Raw genomic sequence first — 24,947 nt, forward strand, 5'->3', positions numbered from 1 at the left:
ACACGGGGCATGAGCGGGGGTTGGGGGGAACCCGAGGGGGACACCGGGCATGAGCGGGAGGGGGTGTGGTTAACACGAGGGAAGCACGAGGCATGAGCGGGTGGTGGGGGGAACCAGAGGGGGCCACGGGGCATGAGCGGGTGGTGGAGGGAGCCCGTGGGGGACACAGGGCATGAGCGGGAGGGGGTGGGGGGGTAATACGAGGGAAACGCGGGGCATGAGCGGGGGTGGGGGTAACACGAGGGAGACACTGGGCATGAGCGGGGGTGGGGGGGGTAACATGAGGGAGACACGGGGCATGAGCGGGGGGGTAGGGGGCTAACATGAGGGAGACACGGGGCATGAGCGGGGGGTGGGGAACACGAGGGAAACACGGGGCATGAGCGGGGGTGGGGGTACAGGAGGGAAACACTGGACATGACCGGAGGGTGGGCAACAGGAGAGGGGGGGGTAACACGAGGGAGACACGCGGGGGGTGGGGGGGTAACACGAGGGAGAGACACACGGGGCATGAGCGGGGGGTGGGGGGTTCAGGGGAGAGAGACGAGGGCCTGTGCCTCACTGCCTCACTGCCTTTTAGTGGCCGAAGCAGCCCACATCTACACTATGCAGGCAGCAGATCCCGCTCCGATAAACAAAGATGGCAGGCGTCTCTGAAAGTAGACGCACTGCACGCTTCACGGCAGCCAATAGAAAAGCACGTCAGATGTCCGCGGACATCACGCAAGCTGCTTGCCCAATCACCGTCCTGTCTGCGGAACGAACAGGGAAGTGTGTCCGCGAAGCGAACACAGATCTCACTAATTTTTTCAGACCTACTTTTTTGGTCATTTTAAAAAAAAAACTACTGGACGGATTTTCACCAAATTTGCAAAAGCACGCTTTCGGGACCATGCCGCTGCTCCTGCTCCAAATTTGGTGAAAATCCGTTCAGCGGTTTGGGCTGTAGGCGCGAGCAAAATTTTTTTCCCATTCAGTCTATGGGGAAAAAAAAAAGTTTTGGGACTCACCCCCCCCCCACTTTTAAATTAGCCCCCCCTGGACAAATTCTCACCAAACTTTGCATTCAGAGTGGGCCATATACTTTTTTTGCAAAGTTTGGTGAGGATTCGTCCAGGGGTAGCAAAGTTATATATATATATATATATTTTTTTTACCTTTACAAACTAGCCTGATTCCTGGTTCAGTGTGACCTGGGGGTATTTGGAGAAGGGTGTGATATGAGTGGTATATCATTCAGAATATTAAACTTATAGACACAAATAAATAAGGGTTTCATTGCACACTACATGCTAGGCGGGACCTAGGTGTGTGCCTGATTAAAATCCTTAACATTGCTTTGCTCCACAGTCTTGGGTTCCTTAGTTTTCAAGTTCTATTCCATCTTTTAGTTGGCCCACATTTGGTAAGGAATGATGGTGCTCCACTTGTCAGTGCCCTGGGAAATAAGTGACTTTATGCTAGAGGAGGTGTTATGCAGGTACAGGAGATGCAAGGCCAGCACATACAGGCCCCATGTCACCTGTGCAGTTCACTCAAGTTAGGAGATGGTCACTGAGGGTTCCCTTGCCTGTGTCTGTACCATTCTCCCACCACAAGTGTCATGTCACTATCCACATAATGGCACATGCTCTGCTCCTCTCTGCTCCCGGTTGTCGCCCAAGGATACATGCACCATTAATTCACTTCAAGCCTGATGTGGCCAGACTGCTACCTCCTGCCTCCCTGAAGGTCTAATTTTCCCTCACACTGTGTCACTCCAGCATGTACGTTCACTCACTTGTACTCTCTATATGCCATGTATCCTTGAAGGTCTGTCACTTTATCCTGCTAAGTGTCACTCTTACTTTCTTCAGACCCCAGTAGGTTTCCCAAAAATGTTTGCATCTATTCTATGTACTGGACCTCTAAGCTGATCTAGCTCTCACGGAACCCTCCACCTACACTGATGCTAATTGTGTAGATTACTGGTGAAAACCAGAATGCGTTATACTGCACACTCAAAAGATTGAAATAAATAGTACTTTATTTTAAATCTGGCTCTCCCAAACCCTTATACCATCACCATCTCTCCCAACCCTTCCTCCCACTCGACACACTTGTCCGAAGCCTACTTCCTGAAAGCTGCCCAAGACTGCATGAAGTTCAACCACATGGTTCAGTTTGAACTGAAAGTTCAAACCTCCTGCCTATAGGAGTCTGTTTATAAGCAATGGGTATGAAGTTTTGTTGCCAACTAGTCGAACCAACTGAAATTTGGCTGGTTCGATGTTTGAATGAGTACATTAGATCAGGCGAAGTGAATACTCAATAGCACTCCAAAATGGAGAATGGTCTCATAAGAGTCTTTGCCACAGCCTATGTCTCGGCTTTACAGATCAGATACGACTCTATCACTTTTGAAAATATATTGCGGCAAGAAAAGATCCAACGCCTCCGACTTTCGGGGACTGAATGTTGCAATGAACTGTGCAAAGAAGCCACATGGGGCTTTGTGTGCTCCCTGTTTTAGATGTACACTCTTGTCCACATTCTGTTGTTGATTAATGTAACACTAGCAATATTGTTCTGAAACTGCCGAAAAGCTTTGAGTGTACCATTCCTGCCATAGCTGTGCTTGATCCTCCTTTTGCAACTTGCGCCACGCCATGCCCGATGCGTTTGAAATCAAACAAGAGCACTTAAGGGACAAAAAGCTTTTTTCATCGGGTGAATGTCATCTCTTGGGGCTTTTTGCACAAGGCACTTTATTGATGCTTTGGGCATCATTAATGATTGTTGTAGAAAGTATTAACGTATTGTGCATTCTTAATCTGTGTACCTGCCACTTTCAAGAAACTCCTTTGCCTTTGAAGCATCCTATAATCCTGCACAATCCCAGATGTGTAGCTGGAGCCTGTAAAGATAATCACCCGTTTATCAATTGCTATACAGTACACCTGTGAGAAGTTGAGATTTTTGCACAGAGTACACATCTGGGTGTTGACCACTTTGAATCACTGAATGTGACCTACACACTGAATAACCATTTCAGTTCTTCTTTCTTGTAACTTCTGATAAATCTGGGTGGGAATTTTGTGAATGCTGATGCGTTGAAGAGGTTATCGTGGTGCTTCTCATCTGTCAAGTATGCAACCATGAGCCTGAATTTAACACTGAACATTGAGAGAGTCACATTGGCAGTCTTGAGCAATATAGATTCTTTGAGGGATTTGACCATCTGCACGGGAAGTGCACGGTCACCTGGGCTTTTTTTAGGAAATGGATGATGGAGATGAACCTCTGAAAATGTGTGGGGCTAATACGCACACATTTTCGATTACTTGCCGCACAACACACATAGTCCAGTGTACTTGGGGGACACATCCTACAGGCACAGTCCTACCTATAACATTTATTTGACTGGTAACCACAAGGGAGGTTAGCTCAAGGGCAACACGCTCGCCTTGGAAGCAAAACTACTCTGAGCAACACAGGTCCGATCCCCGGTTCTGCACTTAAAAACCTTTGGGTATAAAGCGTGTTATAAATAACACATTACAATTACAAGGGGTGCACGAAAACATCCATAGGAGAAGGGCAACACCTTCCTCCTCCCATGCCCAGCCTTGTTGACTATCAAAAGCTCTGTGGATCTGCCCTCTTCTGTTGTCGAAGTTGTGTGTTGTGGTGGTACATACTGATGAGTTAATTGAAGCAGGCCTGCAAATAGGACTGGTCACAGAACTTAACAATGGCCAGGAAAACTAACACCTCTTTGATATGTAATGTGTCATCTTGAAGCTAGCTCCTACCCCTCTGTATGAAGGGCAGTGAATGTCAGGTCTGTGACAACTGTTTACAGTAGGCAAACACCCTTTCAGAGGGACGAAGTATGTTATTTGATGTAGACAGAAGTCTGTTCTCATTACAAACTTCACGGAAGACCTGCGCTTTGATCAAAGAGGGCTCAGTTAACCAGGGACAAACTATACACACAGGAAGATGGGTGGGACTTGAGTACATATTGTCACCTCTTACCTTTCCTGTTGCAAATTACTCTGGTCCTGACCTCACGCATAACCGCAGATTGGTTGTTTAAGGTACGCTTGGCCTGCACCATTCACTACGGCCCATTTGGCTTTAAGAGAGGTCTGAGCCCCTCACTTAGCAGATCATTTGAAGGCTTCACCAGAAGCAGGAAAGAAGAATTCACCATTGGACCCTGGCTGAAGGTACAGTGTACCTTGCAGCTTTCGCCAGTGAAGGAAGGCCACGATTTCCAAGAGGGAATCAAGATCCCTCCCCTAAATCTCTCCCAGGGAACAGAGGGAGATACCGGACGCAGAGACTACCCAACCAGCACACAACGTGCCCCGTTAGGTTCTACCAGCAAGCTTCCTAGGTGGGAAGTTCCATAGAGTCTCTGAACAAAGGACAATGCTGTTGCCTGTAAACTCTCCTCCGCTTTGGTCCGTCCGCCTTGAAAGGACACCACAAGCTGTGCGAAGAAGCTAGGAGGAGTGCCACACAAACATCAACCAGCGTCCATCTTTTAAGGGCATTTTCGAGGCAGTTGAGCCCTCGAACTGGGACCAGCTGCACCATTGACTGTTTTCATGCTGCAGTCACTAAAGCTGTCTGAGACGCCTCAACCAGTGTTCCAGATCTGCCAACCAGCACACAGAGAACGATTCTTGACCCAGAGCCGCCGTGCAGGCCAGCCTGCAGTTCTCTCTCAAGCCTTGCTTGCTGAACTGCCTGCCGCCTGATAGCCGCAGCTGTCTCCCGTCTTGAACCTTCACAGGAGCTGAAAAGCGTACTGGAACAGACTCGACGTTGTCAAGCATCAATATCATCTCAAGCACCAGGCACATTTTGGTTCTGTTCTCCTGGGGGTGCTCCGAAGGCCCCTAGCGACATTTACGACCCCTTGCTCCCTTGGTGCTGAAACCAAATGACCTTGAATAGTTGAGACTGATTGCTTTACCAACTACCAACTACCCTCCTGTCAGTATCCAGATTGGATCCCTTTCCTTCGTGAAACTGTCCTCTGTTTTCCTTTACAGAGTGGGTTGTATTTTGTAGTGTGCTAGAACTGTCTGTTGTAATAATAATAATAATAAAGTAGATATTTTTATACAACCTTGACTGGACAGTCCCTTTTACCATTAGGTAATTATTCTATTTTTGCTGTGTTGCAACTAACCAACAATCCACGACCTTGCAGAGATAAGACTGCCATTCCATCTAATCTACCAACATTGACAGATATACCTAGTAAGTGTGGATGCTGATAAATATTCTGTCTTTATTTTTAACCAGTGTTGTTACTGAATGTGGCACTGCCACATTGATGGAATCCCCGGTTCTACAACTGTTTTCTTTGTGCACGGCTGCAGCTACTGACTGCAGGAGAGCTGGAAACCCTGGGGCTGGATCTAACATTGTAATGTAATAAGCAATTAATCCATATTTATCACTGTGCTTTTGTGTTATTACCACTTGTTCACATCCGTCCTTTTCCTGACCATATAGAATATGTTGCTTTTCGAGTGCAGGAGCACTAGCTAGAACAGCGATCCCTTCTAAAAAGTCCTTCTGTGCCGCCCCTGACCATTTTAATACTATAGGTATGTGGAAAAGAGTAATGTGCTGCAGTGGATTCACAGGTGTAGTGTAACCTAATATCCCCTGACAGTACTGTGTTGCTTCAAAAAGGACCTTATTTGACTAATTTTAGTTGGTTTGGGTAATTTTAAAATGCCTTCTCTTCACGACATTGTAATACTCCTCCTTCCTGCTAATAATGCACTTTTTCTTTCCAAAACAGAAATGTCTCTTTCAGTGCTGTATGCCCCCTCACTGCCAGCGCAGTAAACAGTACCAACATGGTCTGCTTACATGGCTTGTAGGATGGCAATGCCATCAATAGTCCATGTAGTGTACTAGCTCTGACCCTCCAGGGTTGTGCTCTAGGTATACCTCTGAGCCCAGAATGAGTAATGACGAACATGTTAATTGGTTGGATGTATGGGAATAGAAAAGAATTCAAACTTAAAATGATCCCAATGAAAAAATGTGGCTGCTGGGGCAATGCATGATCATACGGTTGCTGCATCTGGACTGCGGGGAACGTGGGTAAAGCGACTGCATTTACAGCTCGCAGATCTTGCATGAATCTCCTTGCATCCCTTCCAAATTTCTTTATGGGTATAATAGGGTGTTGTATTGACTGGTTTTAGAAATGATATTCCTGCTATAATAATTTGATCACTATTCAAATACCCCTACTGCTTTGCGCTTTAATGGATTTTGGTGCTTTCTTGGTAGAGGCTTTGGATTGTCTACTGGCTCCAATAAGCAACCTCACAGTTAACTTGCATACAGGATGTACTTTCTTCCTGGTGTACAGAAAAGGACAGAGAAACATATACTATCTCAAAACCAATAATGTGTCCCCCAAACATTGAAACCTCAGGGTTTTTATTGGGGTGTTACGCAATGAGCCTCATACAGAAGTCAGTGTGATACATTAAGACAATTACATTAATAATAAACTATGTGAGAAACTTGAAGGTATTCTCCCACCCACTCCCTCGGGATCTTCCAGTTGGATCCCGGCTGTGGGTGTACAAGCGAAGGGGGGAATCACCTGAGGGGAGGGGCACGGGTGATTGTGAGGAGGAAACCCAAGGGCGAGACATGGAATTCCCCAGTCCCAATAACACCCCAACCTACTCTCCCTCAACCTTTATGGGGTATTTCCAATCTTACCCCAACTCCCCCGTCATCGTCTCATTATTTGTTAGAAATGGGAGGAGGTGACGAAGATCAGTAAAGATTACACATAGCAATAACTTGGGGTAAATGAGAGAAACCTATCATAGAAACAATTCACAATGTTCCACTAATAGGCAGGGTCAGGCATTTGATAGATGCCATTCACACCCGACCCCACTTGACTGGTCTTTTCACTATGAAAGGTGTGGTCTGACACAGATGTATGAGCGAGTAGAAGAGCAAGAAGGAGAGCGAGCTGAGAGGAGAACCGTGATGGCAGAGTTGTCCAGGACCAGAGACCAGGAAGCCGAGACGCTGAGGAACTGTAGTGCGGGAGAGCGGAAGTGTGGCGAGGGCGCCGTGTCTCCAGGGAGCCAAGAAGGGTCCACGCATGGAAACTGAGGAGTGCTGGCCCCCTGCCAACCCAATCGATGCCAGTGCTCGTTCCCCTGGGCCGGTGAAAAAGCTCAAGCGTCCGAGGGGCAGGTGGTGAGACCCTGACCTCGGAACAAAGTGCCCTGTGAAGCCGAAGTGCAGAGGTCAGCCTGGTGAGTCTGAATGCATTACAGAGCCGAGTTGTGAAGAGCGCGATACATAGTAACACTGGAAATGCGTTTGAAAGAGGAAGAGGACCACATTTGTGGGAGTGTTCAATTGAAGCTAACGGCAAGATTACAAAGAGGTCAAAGACCTTGATACAAGTAAAAGTGCAAAGTATAAGTGCGAAACAAGGAAGACGCGTGTTTGCAAGAATACCGAATGTAAGTTGGACAATAAAGTAATGTGAATGCAAAGCGGGCTAGAAGCTCGTGAAAAAGGTGCAAGAGGCACAAAGGGAAAGAATAATGCAATAAGGGGTGCGAGTGACCCAGAAAAGACGAAAGCAAGCACAGAGGTGCGTGGCATAGTAGAAGCGTGCAAGAGGCACGACACACAAACGTAAAGGACAGTGCATGCAGCCCTCTAGATAAGGTGCATAGTGTGACTTTTTACGCATGCAATTTTGGCCAATACAGATGATTTCATTTTCTACTGCGTACCGTGTACGCTGTATTTATTCATTAAAAAGCATACTTTCCACCACTAGATGGCAATGTAGCATTTCTTTTGTTACCATCATGCATAAGAAAGGCTATGCTGCTGATAATTTCCAACTGAAAGACCACGAGTCCCCTTGCAAATCTGTGACAGTTAAATGAGCAACACAATAAAGCATACTCCCTTTTAAAATGTGTTCATACCCATAACGTCTAATAGCTTGATATGCTAAAAAGTAAAGTTTGCTTTGATGTCCTTAGTTGAATGTTCTTTAACCATACATAACACACTGGAGGTTTGTGACAAATCTCCAAACCTAAGTGAGTTTATGGCACAACTTATTTTTTTGTGTGTTTTTTAAAGCGCTGAAAATAAAGTGGGTAAATTAGGATGTTTTGCCTTTTGCAGCTTATAGTTGTCCATTCAGGATGTGGAAAATAAAGGTACAGTGATATTATTTTGGCACAACGTGCTGCTTGAAGGATTTACATGGTGTCCTGATGCTTCACTATGCAATTTGTTTATTTTGCAAGTAAACTCTATAGGACAGTCTTGACACCCAAAACAAATTTTTGTTCCAAGTAAAACGCGAAGGATGTGGCCGTGCCCATACTGAAAGAGAGGGTTAGCAGAAGTGTGATATGCTGGGCAAACATCTATTCTCACCCTGAATTCAATTGCAAAAATTGGAGTGCTTATAAATGATTAAGTTTACACCCTTACAATAGGACAGTTTTAATAAGTGTAGGGACACATTGGTGTATCCTGCTGCTCCTCTGCTAGTGGCTCCAATACTGCTGCATAGAATTGCATTATTGCTACACTGGCCCTCCCCCAGTCTTTTAACACTGGATTTGACAGGCAGACATAGTCTCACCAGCCAGTCAGTGCACCAGTGATTCTAGTATAGCGGACTGTGGTAGAACCAACATTACATTTTCTCCCATGTTGCTTCCAGCTACTGAAGGTGCTTGGGCCATCCAGAACAATGGCCCACACTCTGCAATGTCCTGTTATGCTATGATATTGAGTCTTTCATTGCCCACCATATGCCATTTTCACACTTTCTAGGACCTTCAGGTTCTGCAAGAAGTGGGCATTTCAGACTCAAAGGAGAGAGCAGTTAACTAATTGTAACATTGAAGCTGCACTAGAATAGTCTGATTACAATGAGTAATGGAGTTAGATGCCCCTACACAAGTAAGTTTGCCAGTTCCCCAGTCTCTAAAGTTAGTGCCTCTCCCAACAATTGAAGGGTTGGCCCCCGCCTAAATTTTAGCCTAGGTGCACCCCTGGATGTGCGCACTTGCATTTTGGTAGGTAGAGCGGTGAGGGAAGCCTTTCCCCGAAACTTGCAGTGTTAGTTTTATCATGTTTGTTCAGAAAAATGTACTTGAACAAATGCAGTAAAACTTTAAAGCTGTTACTTTCAAGAAAGTCTTCCATTACCTCTCTGCATATTGCGCTTTAAAATATACTATTCGATAGTTGGTCCCCACACCAGACCATGGGGGAGGTGGGTAGAACAGTGGGGGCAGAGCCTCCAAGTTTGCCCTGCCTATTTTTTTGAAGTGGCCCCTCCCATCACGACTTAATTCCCCCTCCACCCCCTGAAATGTAGGTTTTGTTGCACCCCTGCATGGGAGGGAGGTTGGTTAGGTCGGCTTACTCTCACAAGCCACCAGCCACCCCCACCTCTTCCCTCAAAGTGCTGAAATAAAGGGGCGGGAGCCAACACATCTGCAATTATTCCTTTACTTGCTGCACCATGACCCGTTGCAAACCTGCTCTGTAATGTATAATTTATAAAGTTATGCTGGCTGCAGTAAGCTGGGCGCTTGCTGTTGGGCTACACCACGAGGGATGGGCCATTATGCAGGGATGAACGGTTCCATTAGCTTGAACTGAATATATTTGCCAATAGCACATTCAGGGAGGCCATGTGCCACTGGCGCATGCAGAAAAAAGCTGCTCATTTAGCATGTGCAGAGAAACGTGCTGCTGCATGTGTACGGAGGCTATGTCAATAACATGTGGAAAGGGAGTATGTGTTCTTACATAGCGCTTTTAGCCAAATGCCTTCAGCTTTTAAGCACTGTGGTAACCGTTATTATCCCATTTCGAATGCCATGCGAGCACTGTTGGGCATTGTGGGGGAGGCTGGCGAGGACAAAATTGGGTACATTTGGCCCCAGTACATTTTGTCCATTTCCAGCACTGATAGTAACTTGTGTGAACGGTCATTCTTCATTATTGCATTTCTTGTAAGAAAGCAGCAACTCCTCTCTGGTCTTCCCTCTGCGCCACACCCATCAAGGCTGCGTCACGTAATTGGAACTTGGGAAGTGCAGGCCGCCCTCCTGCCCGGTAGCTTTCCACCATTTCTTTGGATGCAACGTTGGCATGTGATTTGCCAACATTCGCCTGTGCAGAAGGGAGGCCTGCCGTTAAGACTGGCAGAGAGGAGATGTGCCGTTATAGCATGGGCAGAGGAGATGCTACATTAGCACTCGCAGAGAAGAAATGTCCCCATACTACGTACTTAGTAAAGATGTGTCATTTGCACGTACCATGGAACAGAAGTGCAATTAGCATGCAGTGCTGAGATGTCCCATTAGCATGTGCATAGAGAAGGCGTGTCGTTAGCATGCACATATGTGCACATGCGCGCATTTAGCATGCATGTAGAAAGCTGTCCCACTAGTATGTGCACAGAGAAGATGCACCATTAGCAGACGTGAAGAGCTGTGCCAATAGCGCAGAGAAGAGATTTGAGGTCACTATGGGTAGAGATGTCCTGTCAACGTGTGCAAATATCAGGTTTGCTTAACAGAACGTGTTCTATCAATACGTGAAAACAATGTCTGCCATTAGCATATGCATAGAGATGTGCTGTTATTATGCACACGCTGTAAAGGTGCAATTTACACATGCAAATAACACATTTGCTCTTCAAATGCTAACAGCACATCTATGAAAATGCTGAAAGGAGATGTGCCTTTACCATGTGCACAGAGTATGTGTCGTACTCGTTAGTATGTGTCAAGACGAGATGCGTAGCTAGCATGCTCAGGGAGGATATTTGCCATTATCAAGTGAAGTGATGTGCTGTTACTATTTGCTCAGACGGGATGTGCCTTTTGCATGTGGAGTGAAGGGCTCTGCACAAGCCAGACAACTTTTATCTACAACACTTTTGGTCTACGAGTCTGATTTTACATATGCATTGGGTGTATGTGTTGGATAGGTTTTACTCTCTTGCAGAGGAGAAAACTCATTTTTACTCTTGAAATTGCATTTACTGTCTAATTTGAAAAATCATGCGTAAAACACTCCCACCTCAAAATCTTATTTGGAGCACTGAGTGCATGTGTGCATGACAAAGGGAAAAGGGCACACAAAAACAATGGGAGGTGGGCAAGAGAGTCCGGGTGGTCGCGCAGAGGAAAAGCAAAGCGCCTGGCATGTTCGAAAGCCTCTGATTGTACCCCATGAGAGGATGGCATGTAAGAAAGGATATATGTATGAAAAAGGCACATCCTGAACAGATAAATTGGTGTTTGGAAAAAGAGGGGCCTAAGATTGAGGAAGGGCACCCTAAAAGATTAAGAAGGAACTGTCATGCATATTGCTTTGTGTTTGGAAAGTTGGAAGAGGTCTGAGCTTAGAGAAGGGAACCCTGAAAGGCCCATTGAATGAAGTTCAGTGAACACGTTGAAGCTTGGAGAGGGGAACCGCAAGGAACTTGGAGACATTTAAGGTATTGGAATTCACTGTAAGGGCCCTGTGGGGAAGGTCTTTCAAACAGTTGTGTGCTTAGAGTACATCTTTGTGACTTTGACCAAATTGCACCCGATGAGAAGATCAATTGAAAAACTCTTGTTTTGTCATTTTTGTTGAATTGCTATTTTTCCTTTTTAAAAAGATCACATTTTTTTTGTAAAGCGTGAGGGCTATCATAGGTTTAGACACAGAAAGACTTTTGTTTTGAACTACTAGACAACACCGGCCATTGGAAACCTCAGTTAAGGGAAACATCCCTTTAGAGTTGGGGCCAGTTAGACATCCCACCATCCCAGGATCCTTAGTACACCAAGGTTTTAAAACAAATACTTTCGAGTCTGTCCCTCTCTTGATACCATGCCTGCCTCACAACATCCTAACACTACATCATCTTAGCTCTGATGGTATGGCTTTGGCTTTAAAGCACTATTCAAGACCTGTTCAATCCCGCTGAGCCTACCCATATGACACCGACTACCTCCTCTGGCTGATCTTTACATTATGCGTAATTATACCTGCTCAGTCACCTAGTGCCCATGTGACTCCGTGTGATGGCATGTGGCATCCTGCTGGCTGTAACTGTGCCTTGTTCAGAGATTTACATTGTACCTGCAAGGCTTTATGGGCTTTCACGTGCCTATAAACCAATCCAATCTCGCCCCGCGCCACCTCCCTAAACATGGCTGCGTCACCACGTCATTGCCCTGTTATGGCTGCAGTTCTATTCTGTCTGAGGCTCATGTATGTCTGCTGCTCATCAGAAAGCGTACTCGGTCGACTGGGGGGATGCACACACATTTTAACATAACCACTCAATCATGAGGCCCATTGTCACACACGTGGGTGCAAAATAAGCTGAGCAGGTCTCTTGACAGAATGCTGGAAATGTCACTCGCACTCAGACCCCCTACACATTTCAACATGTAAAACATTCCGATTATTGATTTAGACCTGTAAGGAGCCGATGCAATATTTTTTCACACATTGGAGCTATTAAATTGTCACTAGGGGATCAATTGTTTCTGATGTATGGATACCAGTGGGGCGGGGGGTGGAGAGGGTGCACTCCGATTCACTGTTGTTGCTATTCCATATTTTCCTGTTGTGAACGGTGGACTGAGTCTGTGCATTCAGGAATATCTAGTGTTTGGGAGACGGTACGAAAGGTGGCCATATCACGGTACATGACGTTAAATTGTATGTGTTGGTTAAGGCTGTAGCAATGCCATGAAGTTCTCCTCAATTTGAGCAGGTTTTGATATTTACCTGCTGAAAAACTGACACAACTTTCAATCAGCTAGCATTCTAAAGCAATGGTATTTATACATGCTACCCTTTATCTTCTCAGTAAAAGAAAGCATTGGCAATGATTGCCAATCTTTTTGACTTTTGTGTAGGCATGGGAAAGGCACTTGGCAGGCACAGTTGTAGTGATATTAACTGGCCATTGCTGGTAGCAGGTGCAAAATGGTGCGAGCACCTGGCCATCTGATGGGCAGTGCCTGGCAAATGCCTACTACTTTTAACTACTACTTTTAAACAGGTCCACATCGTTGCCTTTGAAAATGCTATTTTTAACAGGACTTCAGTGAAGGACACGCAGAGTGCTTTTAAATAGTGGCTGAAGGTAGCCCTTGTAAAACATTTTTTATTACACCAGTAGCAGGTTTACAACTCCAAAGTCTTAGACTAAAAACACTAACAGGCACTTTGAGTGCAAAGTTTGATGGTAAGGCTTGATTACAGCCAGCTCAAAGAGAAACCATGAACAGGGATTTTGGGCAGGGGAGGGGCAGGAACTGGGTAGGAATGGCCATAGGGACTAGCATGACCATGGACAGTCCATGGGGGGGGCACATAGCCGAACACCTACAAGGTGTGTGTCCAACCTCATATGCCATTCCTCCCTGACTGTACTATAATGCAATAGTTTTGGCTTCTAGGTGTAGTAAACAACAGTTAATAGCCCAAACTAAAAAACGAGAATGTAAAATGAAAAACCGTGTTAGTGTTGGATTAACGTCTCAACAGAGTGCGCTTGTGTAAATAATTTTCAAAGATGCACCAACGAAAGCAGGGGAGTTGCTAGGTCTGGAAAAGACCCGGGGCTAAGCTGATGTCGGAACTGTCGGGACTGGGGGCTAGCTAGTCTTTTGGCTGTAGCTCCTGAGATTCTATCCGGGGCTACATCCAAAAGATCAGGGGCTATAACCCCCTTAGCCCGCCCCCCCCCTTGCCACGCCCCTGGACGAATTTATAGTACAAATAGGTGAACTATCTGGTTCAATCGTGATGTGCACAGCACATGTTTCTAAGGCTAAGGGAGTTTGCTCTATAGATGTTCTCAAGCTTGCTGATGACACGCAGTGCAAGGAATGGAGGCGGCTAGACTTGCATTCTGTAACATGAAGTCACGTAGATTGTGTCACGCCGCTTTTGTAAACTGAGACCCTCTAGTGTTGGTTGTCGGCAGATTACATGTCCTTGCTTTTCTATTCAACAGGCATTACGGATGCAGAAATCATTAACGTCACTCTGCCTACCGGCGTCCCTATCCTCCTGGAGCTGGATGAAAATATGCACCCTGCTAAACCGCACGTGTTCCTGGGAGACCAGGAAGCCATCCGAGCGTCAATCGTCAAGGTGGAAAACCAAGGGAAAGTCCAACCTGTTGACGAACAATAAATACGGCCTCCTGATGTCATTATTGTTCTGTCTACAGAAACCGAGTGTTGCACATTGTTGTCTTGTTGAATGTTAAAATGTGTGTAGAGTATATATATATATAATAGCGAAGAGCCCCTTCGTCCTTATTACCAAATGATTATTTTTGTAACGCCTTCCCTCTTAGAGCATAGAGTGGTGTATGCATTTACGCCAGATTTTATGATGTTATTTTTATTGAATTGTGTGATTATTATTTTTTAAGCTGCACCACCATCAAGGTTTCAGAATGACACTTAGATTGTTTTCTCATTTGCTTATTTACTTGAATTGCGACTGTGTGGCTGGAATCCCACTATGCCAAAATGTGTGTGCGCAAAATAGGAGACTGGCCATATTTACGAAAGCCATGGTGGCTGGCCATCCTCTGCCAATTAAGATGGCTCTTTTACAACAGTGGGCGACATTCCAAAGTTAAAGGATTGAAATGCAATTTTATATGTTGCATATTTACCCAAACTTCTGACCTTCAACATCTCCTGAAAAGCGTGTTTTTTTTTCAGGGAAAAATATATCTGTTCTGGTTAACAAAAAGAAGCCTTGAATTGGCGTTCCTCGTGTACAATTCTTTATCGTTGGACGGGGTGCGATGTTCACCAGGAAAGCTCAAATCAAATGTAACGTACATAGATTTCGAATCCTTGATGATGGTGCAAAGTTAAGGTATACGTAATAGCCTATGCTTGTATGCCTTTTAAAATAGGCTACTTTAATACTATGTATACGTAGATCTACACAGCACAAGAAACCACTCCAACAACTTTCAAGAGTACACAAATGAGCTGAACTTTAGGTAAGATTCCCCTGCCCGTAATTTGATTGTGTGGTCTTCAGGTTGTTGCCGCCTCCTGGTTAAAATGTAGCACTTGTACAATGTTGGCTCATAAGAAATGCTTATTTTATTTACACTGGTTTTGTCAAAATGAAAATTATGTTCTGTTAACGTTCTGTTTCAAAGCGTGTTTTTTTGATGTCGAACGATATTTGCACTTGTACAGACTTTTTGTTTATGGGCACGCAATTGAGCGAAGCCTTATGGAAAACAGTTTTACGGATTTACCTGAACCATTGTCATCTAATTTGAATGCATGTGGTGAGCTGCACAATTACAAATGCGCATTTTGTTTTCAATGTGAAAGGCAAATCAATTTAAACAATGGAGTGAGTGTTGCGCATACTGCCAACCAAAGGGGATCTTGGGGTTGAATTGAGAAAAACAGTGTCCAAGAACCTCTAACATGAGGCTTTGTAATAGGAGAACCAGCTTAAAGATATGAATTCAGGGTTCGAAATTGAATGGAGCTGGTTGCTATTTGGTTCATGCTCGTGGCCTAGATGAGCCTGGTTAGTTTGACACTAACAGATACCAGGAGCTACTTTTTCCTCCCCAGGTTATCCGATGGTGAACACACACACACCCCTATGTGAATTTGTCTGTGCATTTGGGACAATATGTGCATAAACACTAGGATGCATTTATGCAACATTTCAGGCATAAGGGTAATGGGCAAAATTATAAGTTTGAATAAAGATTTTCCAGAATAACTTTTTAGAAAGTCTTAATTGTATTAAAGACACAGAGGCGAGCATTAAGACTTTCTGAAAAGTTATTCTTGAAAATCTTTATTCTATGTCAAGACCGCAGGCTCACATTATGCTTCTCTTTATTCACTTAATAGAGAAAGAGCTCGCCCAAACAGATGGTATTTTATACATAACAGGGGTGCAGAAAAAACATTCATGAAATAACCTAAACCTGAAGAAAATATATAGCTTATAGTCCATAGTAACAGTCACTGAGGACTGGGAACTCGGTTTCCCAGAAGGCTTAGCCCAAGTTCATGACGGGTCAAGGAACATGTGACAGTGATGCTCCAATGCCAGTAGACAAACCCCTCCAAATAGGGACCAATAGTACATAACTCCCTCTTTCGAGGCTGCGAACCATGGAAAGAAACCAAGAAGGCAAAATAGATCGAACTCTGATTGTAAGGCTGCAGACGTCCGTGGAAGCCAGAGTAGATTAGGTTTGCTTGTCTGAAGTCCCTATAAGAAAGAAAAACCAAAGGTTACCTGATGAATATGATAACCCTATTCAGCGTGCATTACAATTACTCCATCGCTTAAATAGGACAACTGTACGTAAGCGTGGTATGCGCCCCTTTATTCTCTTGTCGTGCGGGATAATGCTCGCCTCTGTGTCTTTAATAGAATTAAGACTTTCTAAAAAGGATTTCTGGAAAATCTTTATTCTATGTCAATACCAGACGCTCACATTTTGCTGTTTTAAAGCTTACTTAACACTACAGATGCGGGTTGCTCCTCCGGCTTCAGGTAGAATTGTTTAAAGATAGACTGGCCTGCCCAGTCGGCATCCTCATGTTGTCCTCTAAACGGACTCCAATCTGAAATGCTTTGGAGGCCATGGCACCTCTCACTGACTGAGCGTCGAAGAGATTAGTATCAATTCCTGCTTGGGAGAGAGTCAAGCGTACCCAGCATGCCAATGTTGGAACAGAAACCGCCCTATGTGGCCTGCAAAGTGCTATTACCAGTTGTCCGTTGGAGTGGTCCTGAGTGGCACGTTCACCTCCTCATAGACCTTCAAGCACTTGATCAGACATAGCTTTGGCTGTTCCCTGAAGGCAGGATATATCATTCTTGAGTTGCATTTGGTTCTCCTGGATATATGGAATACTATGCCATCTGGCGAAAAGGACCTCCATGCTAAGTAGAGCGCTCTGACATCCGAGAGTCTCCTGAAGGAGACCAAGCATAACAGTGTAGTGTGCTTACCGGAATGGGCTGTGCGAGGTAACTCCTCATTATGAGGCCAGGAGAGGAAAAGATTAAGCACCCTGTTGACGTCCTACAGTTTGTTGTATCGAGCCGGGGCGGTACTGTTAGGCAAATGCCTTTCAGTAGTCTGCATACCAAGTGGTGCTCTCCTGCTGGGAGGCCCACCACGAGATTGTGGCCGGCTGAAAATGTGGAGCGGTAATCGTTAACCGTCCTATAAGGGAGACCTCGCTCTACTAACGAGGCTAGAAAGTTCAAAATGCCTTCTATAGGTGCAGAAACTGGATGGAGCCCCTGGTCCAAGCACCAGCATGTCCAGGCACTCCAAGAGTTAGAGTACCTCTTGTACGTAGCGGGGGCCCAGCTCATCTTGATAAGGCTGACCGCTTTGAGAGAGATGCCTGGGACCCTCCATCTTGACCTCAAATCCTCCAGGCCACCATAGTCAAGGAGTCGCTGAGGAGAAGGGGGTGGCCTTGACCTGCCAGACCCGTTAGCAGATCTGGAGATTGGGGTAGAAGGATTGGAAAATCCGAGGAAAATTCCAGAAGAACTAGATATCGGGTCTGAAATGTCCAACTATGAGAACAAGCTTTGTTCTTTCCTGACGGACCTTTGCCAGGGGTCCTCGTTATCATCGTGAAGGGGGGAAAGGCGTAAAGAATTCCCCCGGTCCACTGCTGCAGTAATGCATCAGGTCTCCAGCTCTAAAACTCCGGGAGCTGAGTGTTGAGGCGGGAGGCAAACAGATCCCCGGTCATGGGGCCCGATACCCGTTGGAGGCAGCAGAAGATCTCTGTTGAGTATCCAATCGCTGTAGTCGGTGGAATGGTAGGAGTGTCAATCCGTGACTACGTTTCTGAGCCCTGGTTTTTATAAAAGAAAATGTTTTATGCTGGTAGAAAAAATTCATCTTCTCCAGCATGGGGTCTGGCATGGATTTACATGCTCATGAATATTCCCCGTCGTCAGGCCGGGAATCCTCGGTATAGAAAAAAATCAGTATCAGTTTCGTTTCTGATCTGTCTTTCTTAGTAACCAATCACTGGTCTCTGGGTCATAATGCCCCCAGCCAATGACTGCCCTCTCCCTAAGCCCCGCCTCCGGCAGCCATCCTCAGATTTTTACCGCACGTTCAAGTGTTGGGAGTCCTCGTGCTGTAGCTCTCGAGCTTTTGCTGCGTTTTCGCGCTTTTTCAGGAGATTTTTCTCATTTTTCGGTTAAATAGAGCCTCAAGCTCCACCGTTTCTACATCCGATCAACAGGGATCCGTTTCAGAGTTTTCTACACCCCTCAAGGGTGAAGATTTCATCGAGTTACGCTTTTGGAGGATTCCAGAAGTTCCGAGGCCTAACCCGGACATGGCCCAGGAGAAAGGAAGCTCGACGCCCGGGAAGCTGTTCAGGACCTGCCCTGGATGCCAGCTTCAGAATGTTTTCAAGGAGGACAAGCTTTCGTTATGCCTCTACTGTCTCCATGAGGACAAGACGCACACGGAGAAGGACTGTGCTTTTTGTGGGAACATGTCGGTGCGGACCATGAAGTATCGCCACCTCCGTCTCGCCAACTGGCTGGAAGGAAAGAGCCCGTCAGACGAGAAGAAGAAAAAGAAGTCGGAGCGGTCTTCTAAGTCCTGTGAGGGCAACCCAGCGACGGGGGCCCGACAAAAGGCTAAGCACCGCGAGTCCACGGGCACCGGTAGCGCCGAACGGTCGGGCCCCTTGGCTGCCAGGCAGGGCGCATCCTCCCCGGCGCCATCAACCACGAGACAACACTCTGGCTCGGGAAAGAGGAAGTCCGAGAACCCGGCGAAGCTTCTGGAGAGGCCCCGGTCGATCTCGAAAATTCCAGCAGAGGGGGAGCGAGGCTCGGACCCTCCCCCCAAGGTGAAGGCCCCAGGCGTCCAGAAGGTGACAATGGCCTTAATTCACCCTGCTAAGACCTCGATTGAGGATGTCGCCACGGCCCTGGCTCAGCCTGTGGAGGCTACACCAGTGGAGGCGACCTCAGGACCCAGAGTCTCCCTGCCACCGCAGAGGTAGTCGTCTTTCAGGCCCATTGAGAAGACCCCCACAAAGTCCTTGTTGGAAAAGGTGGGGGAGGGGCTGGTGGCCATCATGGATACGGACACGACCTCTGAAGAAGAGCTCATCGAAGTCGTGGAAGAGGCCCAGCCCATCGGGAGGGATCCCGACGAGGGCGACGACGAGAGCGACGGTGTCGCCGACAAGGCTCCTCAAGAGCCCTCGCGCCCGTCGTTTCCGGCGCCGCAGGACACTTCGGCAGCCATTTTGTCAGCGATTCAGTCCTTATGCTCGGAGATAAGGACAAGGTTGCCCCTCCCCCCGACGGGGGTACCTGAGCCAGACCCGACGGGGGAACCGGAGCCAGGACCTTCGGAAAGTCCACCGCATAAGAGGAGGACGCCGCATCCCACGCCACCTCTCCCACCTCTCCCACCTCTGCGGCCTGCTCTGCCTTCCCCCCGGTCTACTACCCATGGGGATGATACAGGCACGGACACGGCTACGACAGGTACAGATGACGACGGAGGCGACGAGGGGACGTGTCCCCCGTCGCCCCCTGCTCGGGCGTCCCCGCCCGACGAGATTGGATCCTTTCATGCCATGATTTCCAGGGCATCCGAGCTCTTCCAGCTCTGCCCAGAAGAAAAAAAAGAAGACAGGAGGATAGCGCCCCACCCTGGACCTACGACGACTGAAAAAGTACATCAAGGCACAGAAGTTCCGTATGGTCACCCTCCAGCACGTGCTGGGACAGCTGGAGGAGGGCGATTTCCTGTCGTCGTTGGACTTCGAGGATGCGTACTTCCACATCCCCATTCTAAAAACACACTGAAAGTTCCTCAGGTTCGTGGTCCAAGGGCGGCACTACCAGTTCAAGGCCCTCCCGTTCGGATTGAAGTCGGCACCCAGGGTGTTCACCAAGTGCCTCTCACCGGTGGCGGTGCGGATGCGCCTACAGGGGATCCACGTCTACCCCTACCTGGACGACTGGCTCATCCGGGCAAGGACAAGGGAGCTTGCCGTGGAGCACATTGCGAAGACCGTCCAGCTGCTCACGGACCTGGGATTCTCCATCAACTTTCCAAAATCCCACCTGGTTCCGTCGCAAGTCGCCCTGTTTCTGGGAGCCAAGCTCGACACAGTGGCGCGGCTGGCCTCGCCGTCGGAGGAAAGGACCAGGACCATTCTGGGCAAGGTGCAGCGTCTGCTGGCCACGGACATGGCCAGGGTAAGATCTATCAAATCCCTCCTCGGGATGATGTCCTCCTGCATTTATCTGGTACGCCTTTGCAGGCTTCGGATGCACCCCTTACAAGAGTTCCCAGACGCCTGCTGGGTCCAGTCGACGGGCAGCTTCCAGGACAGGATCCCTCTCAACGAGACATTCCGTCAGGCGATCCGGTGGTGGGGTACCCGCTCCATCCGGTGGTGGGGTACCCGCTCCATCTGTCGGCGGGCACAGACTTTCAGACCCCAGCTCACCAGGTGACGGTGACGACGGACGCCTCCCTGGAAGGTTGGGGAGTGCACTCCGGAGATCTTCACGCGAGAGGCCTTTGGCTCCCGGAGGAGAAGTCTCTCCACATCAACATCTTGGAGCTCCGCGCAGTGTTCTGGGCCCTCCGGTCCTTTCTTCCGTCCCTCAAGGGCAAGGTGGTGAGGATCTTCACCGACAACACCACCACAATGTTCTACTTCCGGAAGCAGGGCAGAACCAGGTCCCCGGCCCTATCCAAGGAAGCCCAGGATCTGTGTCATTGGGCCGTCGCCCAAGGGATGTTTCTGGTGCCTCTTCATCTGGCAGGAATAAAAAACACGATCGCCGACTCAGTCAGCAGGGAGCTGCGCTCGTGCCACGAGTGGGAACTACGCCAGGATCAGGTGGATCGACTCTTCCGACGATTGGGCAAACCCCAAATCGATCTCTTCGCGACGGCGACAAATTCCAAGTGCCGGAGGTTCGCCAGCAGGTTCCCCCAGCCGAAGAGCATGGGCGATGCTTTCTCGTTCCCCTGGGACGGCCTATTTCTTTATGCGTTCCCTCCGCTGCCGTTGCTACTCCGGCTCATCAACCAGCTCAAGAGGTCCCGGTGCATGATGATCGTCGTCGCACCGGCGTGGCCGAGACAGATCTGGTTCCCGCACCTTCTGGACTAGTCAACGTCCCCACCAGTCAAGCTGCCGACAGATGCAGACCTTCTCTCCAGAGAAGGAGGTGCCATTCTTCACCACAACCCGGAGTGGCTGAACTTGCAGGCCTGGCTCCTGCAGCACTAGAGTTTGGAGGGTACGACATCCCGGCCGACTGCAGAGAGGTTCTTGCAAAGGCCAGGGCGTCCTCAACTCTCAAGTGCTACGGACATAAATGGAAGAGGTTGTCTGTCTGTTGCCGTGCACAGAAGATTAACCCTCTGCGGATTACGGCCCCTCAAGTACTGCCGTACCTACTGTCGCTGGCCAAAGCTGGACTGGCTCACGCCTCCATCAAAATACATCTGGCTGCAATCTCCCGATATACCAGGACTACGGGACGGCGTTCTTGTGGTCTCATCGCCTGGTGAAAGAATTCATGAAGGGACTATTTCAATCATTACCGCCGGTGAAGGCTCCTGCCCCGGCGTGGGAGCTTATTGTGGTGCTGACCAGGCTCATGGGGGCCCCATTCGAGCCTATGCATTCTGCGCCTTTGAAGTTCCTGTCATGGAAGACAGCTTTCCTCGTGGCCATCACCTCCGCACGACGAGTGGGAGAGATCCAGGCCCTATCTTGCAAGCCTCCATACTTGACTTTTCATGACACGAGGGTGGTGCTGAGGACACACCCCTCCTTTATGCCCAAGGTGCCGTTGGACTTCCACCTCAACGAGCCCTTGGTGTTGCCAGTTTTCTTCCCGTCGCCTTCGTCGCCGGCCGAGAGGACTTTGCACTCGCTGGATGTAGCTAGAGCGCTAAAGTTATACGTGGACCGCACAAAGAGTTTTCGGAAGACGTCACAGCTGTTTGTTAACTTTGGGACAGTGAATCAAGGGAAGGCTCTCTCGAAGACTTCCATTTCCAGATGGCTCTCCGGCTGCATCATGCATTGTCACCGGTTGGCAAACCGACCGCTGCCCGGCCGTCCGAGAGCCCATTCGACCAGAGCGATCGCTGCTACCACGGCGTTCCTGTATGGTGTTCCCCTGCTGGACATCTGCAGGGCTGCGACGTGGAGGTCGACGCACACCTTCACAGGATTCTATTGCGTCGATCGGGACTCCAGGGAGGAGTCCAGGGTCAGCCAAGCAGTGCGGCGCAACCTATTCACCTAAGGTGAGTCTGGTGAGGAGGTTAAGAGTTGCTTAATGTTGAGTTGTTGTATTGCTTAATGTTGAGCCTGTTGCCACCTCCCGTGGTTGTGCATATGTGTACTGCTATGTATTCTCTTATTCATGAGCATGTGAATCAATGCCAGACTCCATGCTGGAGAAGGAACAAGTTACTTACCTGTAACTGTTGTTCTCCAGCATGGGTCTGGCATGGATTCACATGCGAACCCTCCCGCCTAGCCCTCCGCGGCTCTTCACTTGGTCATACTGCCACTTTACGTGCTACCAAATCTGAGCATGGCTGCGGGAGGCGGGGCTTAGGGAGAGGGCAGTCATTGGCTGGGGGCAGTATGACCCAGAGACCAGTGATTGGTTACTACTAAGAAAGACAGATCAGAAACGAAACGGATACTGATTTTTTTCTATACCGAGGATTCCCGGCCTGACGGGGAATATTCATGAGCATGTGAATCCATGCCAGACCCATGCTGGAGAACACCAGTTACAGGTAAGTAACTTGTTCCTTTTCTTCTCTCAAGATATGCAAATCTAGAGTTAATACCTGTAGAGATCCTGACTCTGACGCTCACGCTCATACAATTCGTTGAAATTCAACGGAAATACAAAGCGCAAGCGTCTCATTAGAAAAGAGCACCAAAAGATGTACAAGGGATCCCCCTGGCGTTAATAGGCAGCACCGCGCCTGAAGCAATCTGCTCCGTGCGGCCTCCCCGTTCTTCATAGAACATTGTAATGAGATGGGGAGGCGTGCGTGCGTGCGTGCGAACGTTCGGGGAGAAAGGAAAAACAGGTAAGGAGGCACTTGCAGTAATGCAAGGCTCCGAAGCTGGCAACGTTCTCTGATGCCAGCGAGGGACAGCTGGCATCGGAGACAATGAAATTACACCAAAATGGCAAAGCCAATAAACGCGAGGCCGGCGCTAATGTAAACAAATAGAAAAACAAACAAGAAAAACTTAAACATGGTTGCGGCTAGCGCATGACAGCGCTTGATATTATATATGAAAGGCAGAAATAAACATTAAGTCTGCTGATTTTTCTAAATTTGAAACAAAATGGAATATAGTAAAATGTACTCATCTCCTGCTGTGAGCAGCAAAGAAAGAGGAGTTATGTACTATTGGTCCCTATTTAGAGGGGTTTGTCTACTGGCATTGGCGGTTTACTGTCACATGTTCTGTGACCTATCATGAACTTGGGCTAAGCCTTCTGGGAAACGGGAGTTCCCAGTCCTCAGTGACTGTTATTATGGACTAGAAGTTATATATATTTTCTTCAGGATAATTTTATTTCATTAATGTTTTTTCTGCGCCCCTGTTATCGATAAAATACCATCTGTTTGGGTGCATCTAAACCTGCTGCTGAGCTCTTTCTCTTTGAAGGTGAATAAAGAAAGAGAAGCATAATGTGAGCCTCCGGTCTTGACATAGAATAAAGATTTTCCAGAATAACTTTTTAGACAGTCTTAATTCTATCAAAGACACGGAGGCGAGCATAATGTGAGCCTCCGGTCTTGACATGGAATCATATGCGCAAGTTATATTTATGCAATACTATGTACAAGCTCCTCAGTGGTAGCTCCTGGTCACCGGACACCCAGGAGCTGCTTTTAACTTCTACTGTAATTTCAACCCCTGTGAATGTGGAGTAGTAAGTCAAAAATGGGTGCTGTTAGAGGATTTCTGTGAGTGAGAAATGTGGGCCTAGTGGTGCACGAAACAAACCAGTACTTGGAGTTGATGGCCAGAAATTCAACAGTGAGGGATGTTGATAGAAAGGAAACCACTCATCTTCGGCTGCTGCAATGTTGGTATCTATAAAAACACCTGTGTTGCCTTCCAAGCAAACAAACAGCCTATAGGAATTCACTGCCATTGTTCCATGCAAACCACTAGAAAAACATGCTGCCATTAGACTTTAAATGTATTTATTTTGTTTACTCTGTAAATGTTTCTGGTTGAAATGCAAAAATTAAAGTCAACAGGGCAACCCTGTGAGCATGTGCCTTACAAGAGACATGTGATGTGAGTTAAGCTCCAGTTGACGATGAATGACTAGGAACAAGATATCAATCTGATAAGTTGGGGTCATCTATAAGGAGATTACCTCCCTTATACAATAGAGATGTAACAATATATTTAGAGACTACCCCTTACATGGAATTCACCCCCTCCTGTTAAAGCGTCACACAATATATCATTTGTCTGATTCAGTCTAGCCTTGCCTATGACTCATATAGATCCACATAGATCCCTCCCCGTGTGCCATCAATAAGCCAAGAACCAGGCTGGGGTACAGAAAGAATATATATTTATTAAATAATGGGTGCAATGAATATTTACACCAAATGATTACACATGCCACCTTCTCAGTGGCACAAAACAAAGCTTCAAAACAAAAATCACTTTTTGGGACTTCACTTTTGGGTCTCATGTACATGGAACACAGACCAAACAAACAGCTCAACCCTCATATCCCACAAAAAACCC

The 24,947-nt window shown here is 47.4% G+C and overlaps 1 protein-coding gene across 2 annotated transcripts in view; it reads left to right on the forward strand.

The window, feature by feature from the left end:
- Positions 1-15,250, forward strand: part of BPGM (bisphosphoglycerate mutase) — a 488,122-nt gene extending 472,872 nt beyond the window's left edge. For both annotated transcript variants that reach the window (XM_069628347.1, XM_069628346.1), the window contains exon 3: positions 14,087-15,250. In XM_069628347.1, the coding sequence (XP_069484448.1) occupies positions 14,087-14,268 (182 nt within the window). In that variant the 3' untranslated portion in view covers positions 14,269-15,250. The remainder of the gene's footprint in view (positions 1-14,086) is intronic.
- The last annotated feature ends 9,697 nt before the right edge of the window (positions 15,251-24,947 follow it).

Source organism: Ambystoma mexicanum, chromosome 12 (genome assembly GCF_040938575.1).
Source record: "Ambystoma mexicanum isolate Mex_15411 chromosome 12, UKY_AmexF1_1, whole genome shotgun sequence".
Classification (NCBI taxonomy): domain Eukaryota; kingdom Metazoa; phylum Chordata; class Amphibia; order Caudata; family Ambystomatidae; genus Ambystoma; species Ambystoma mexicanum.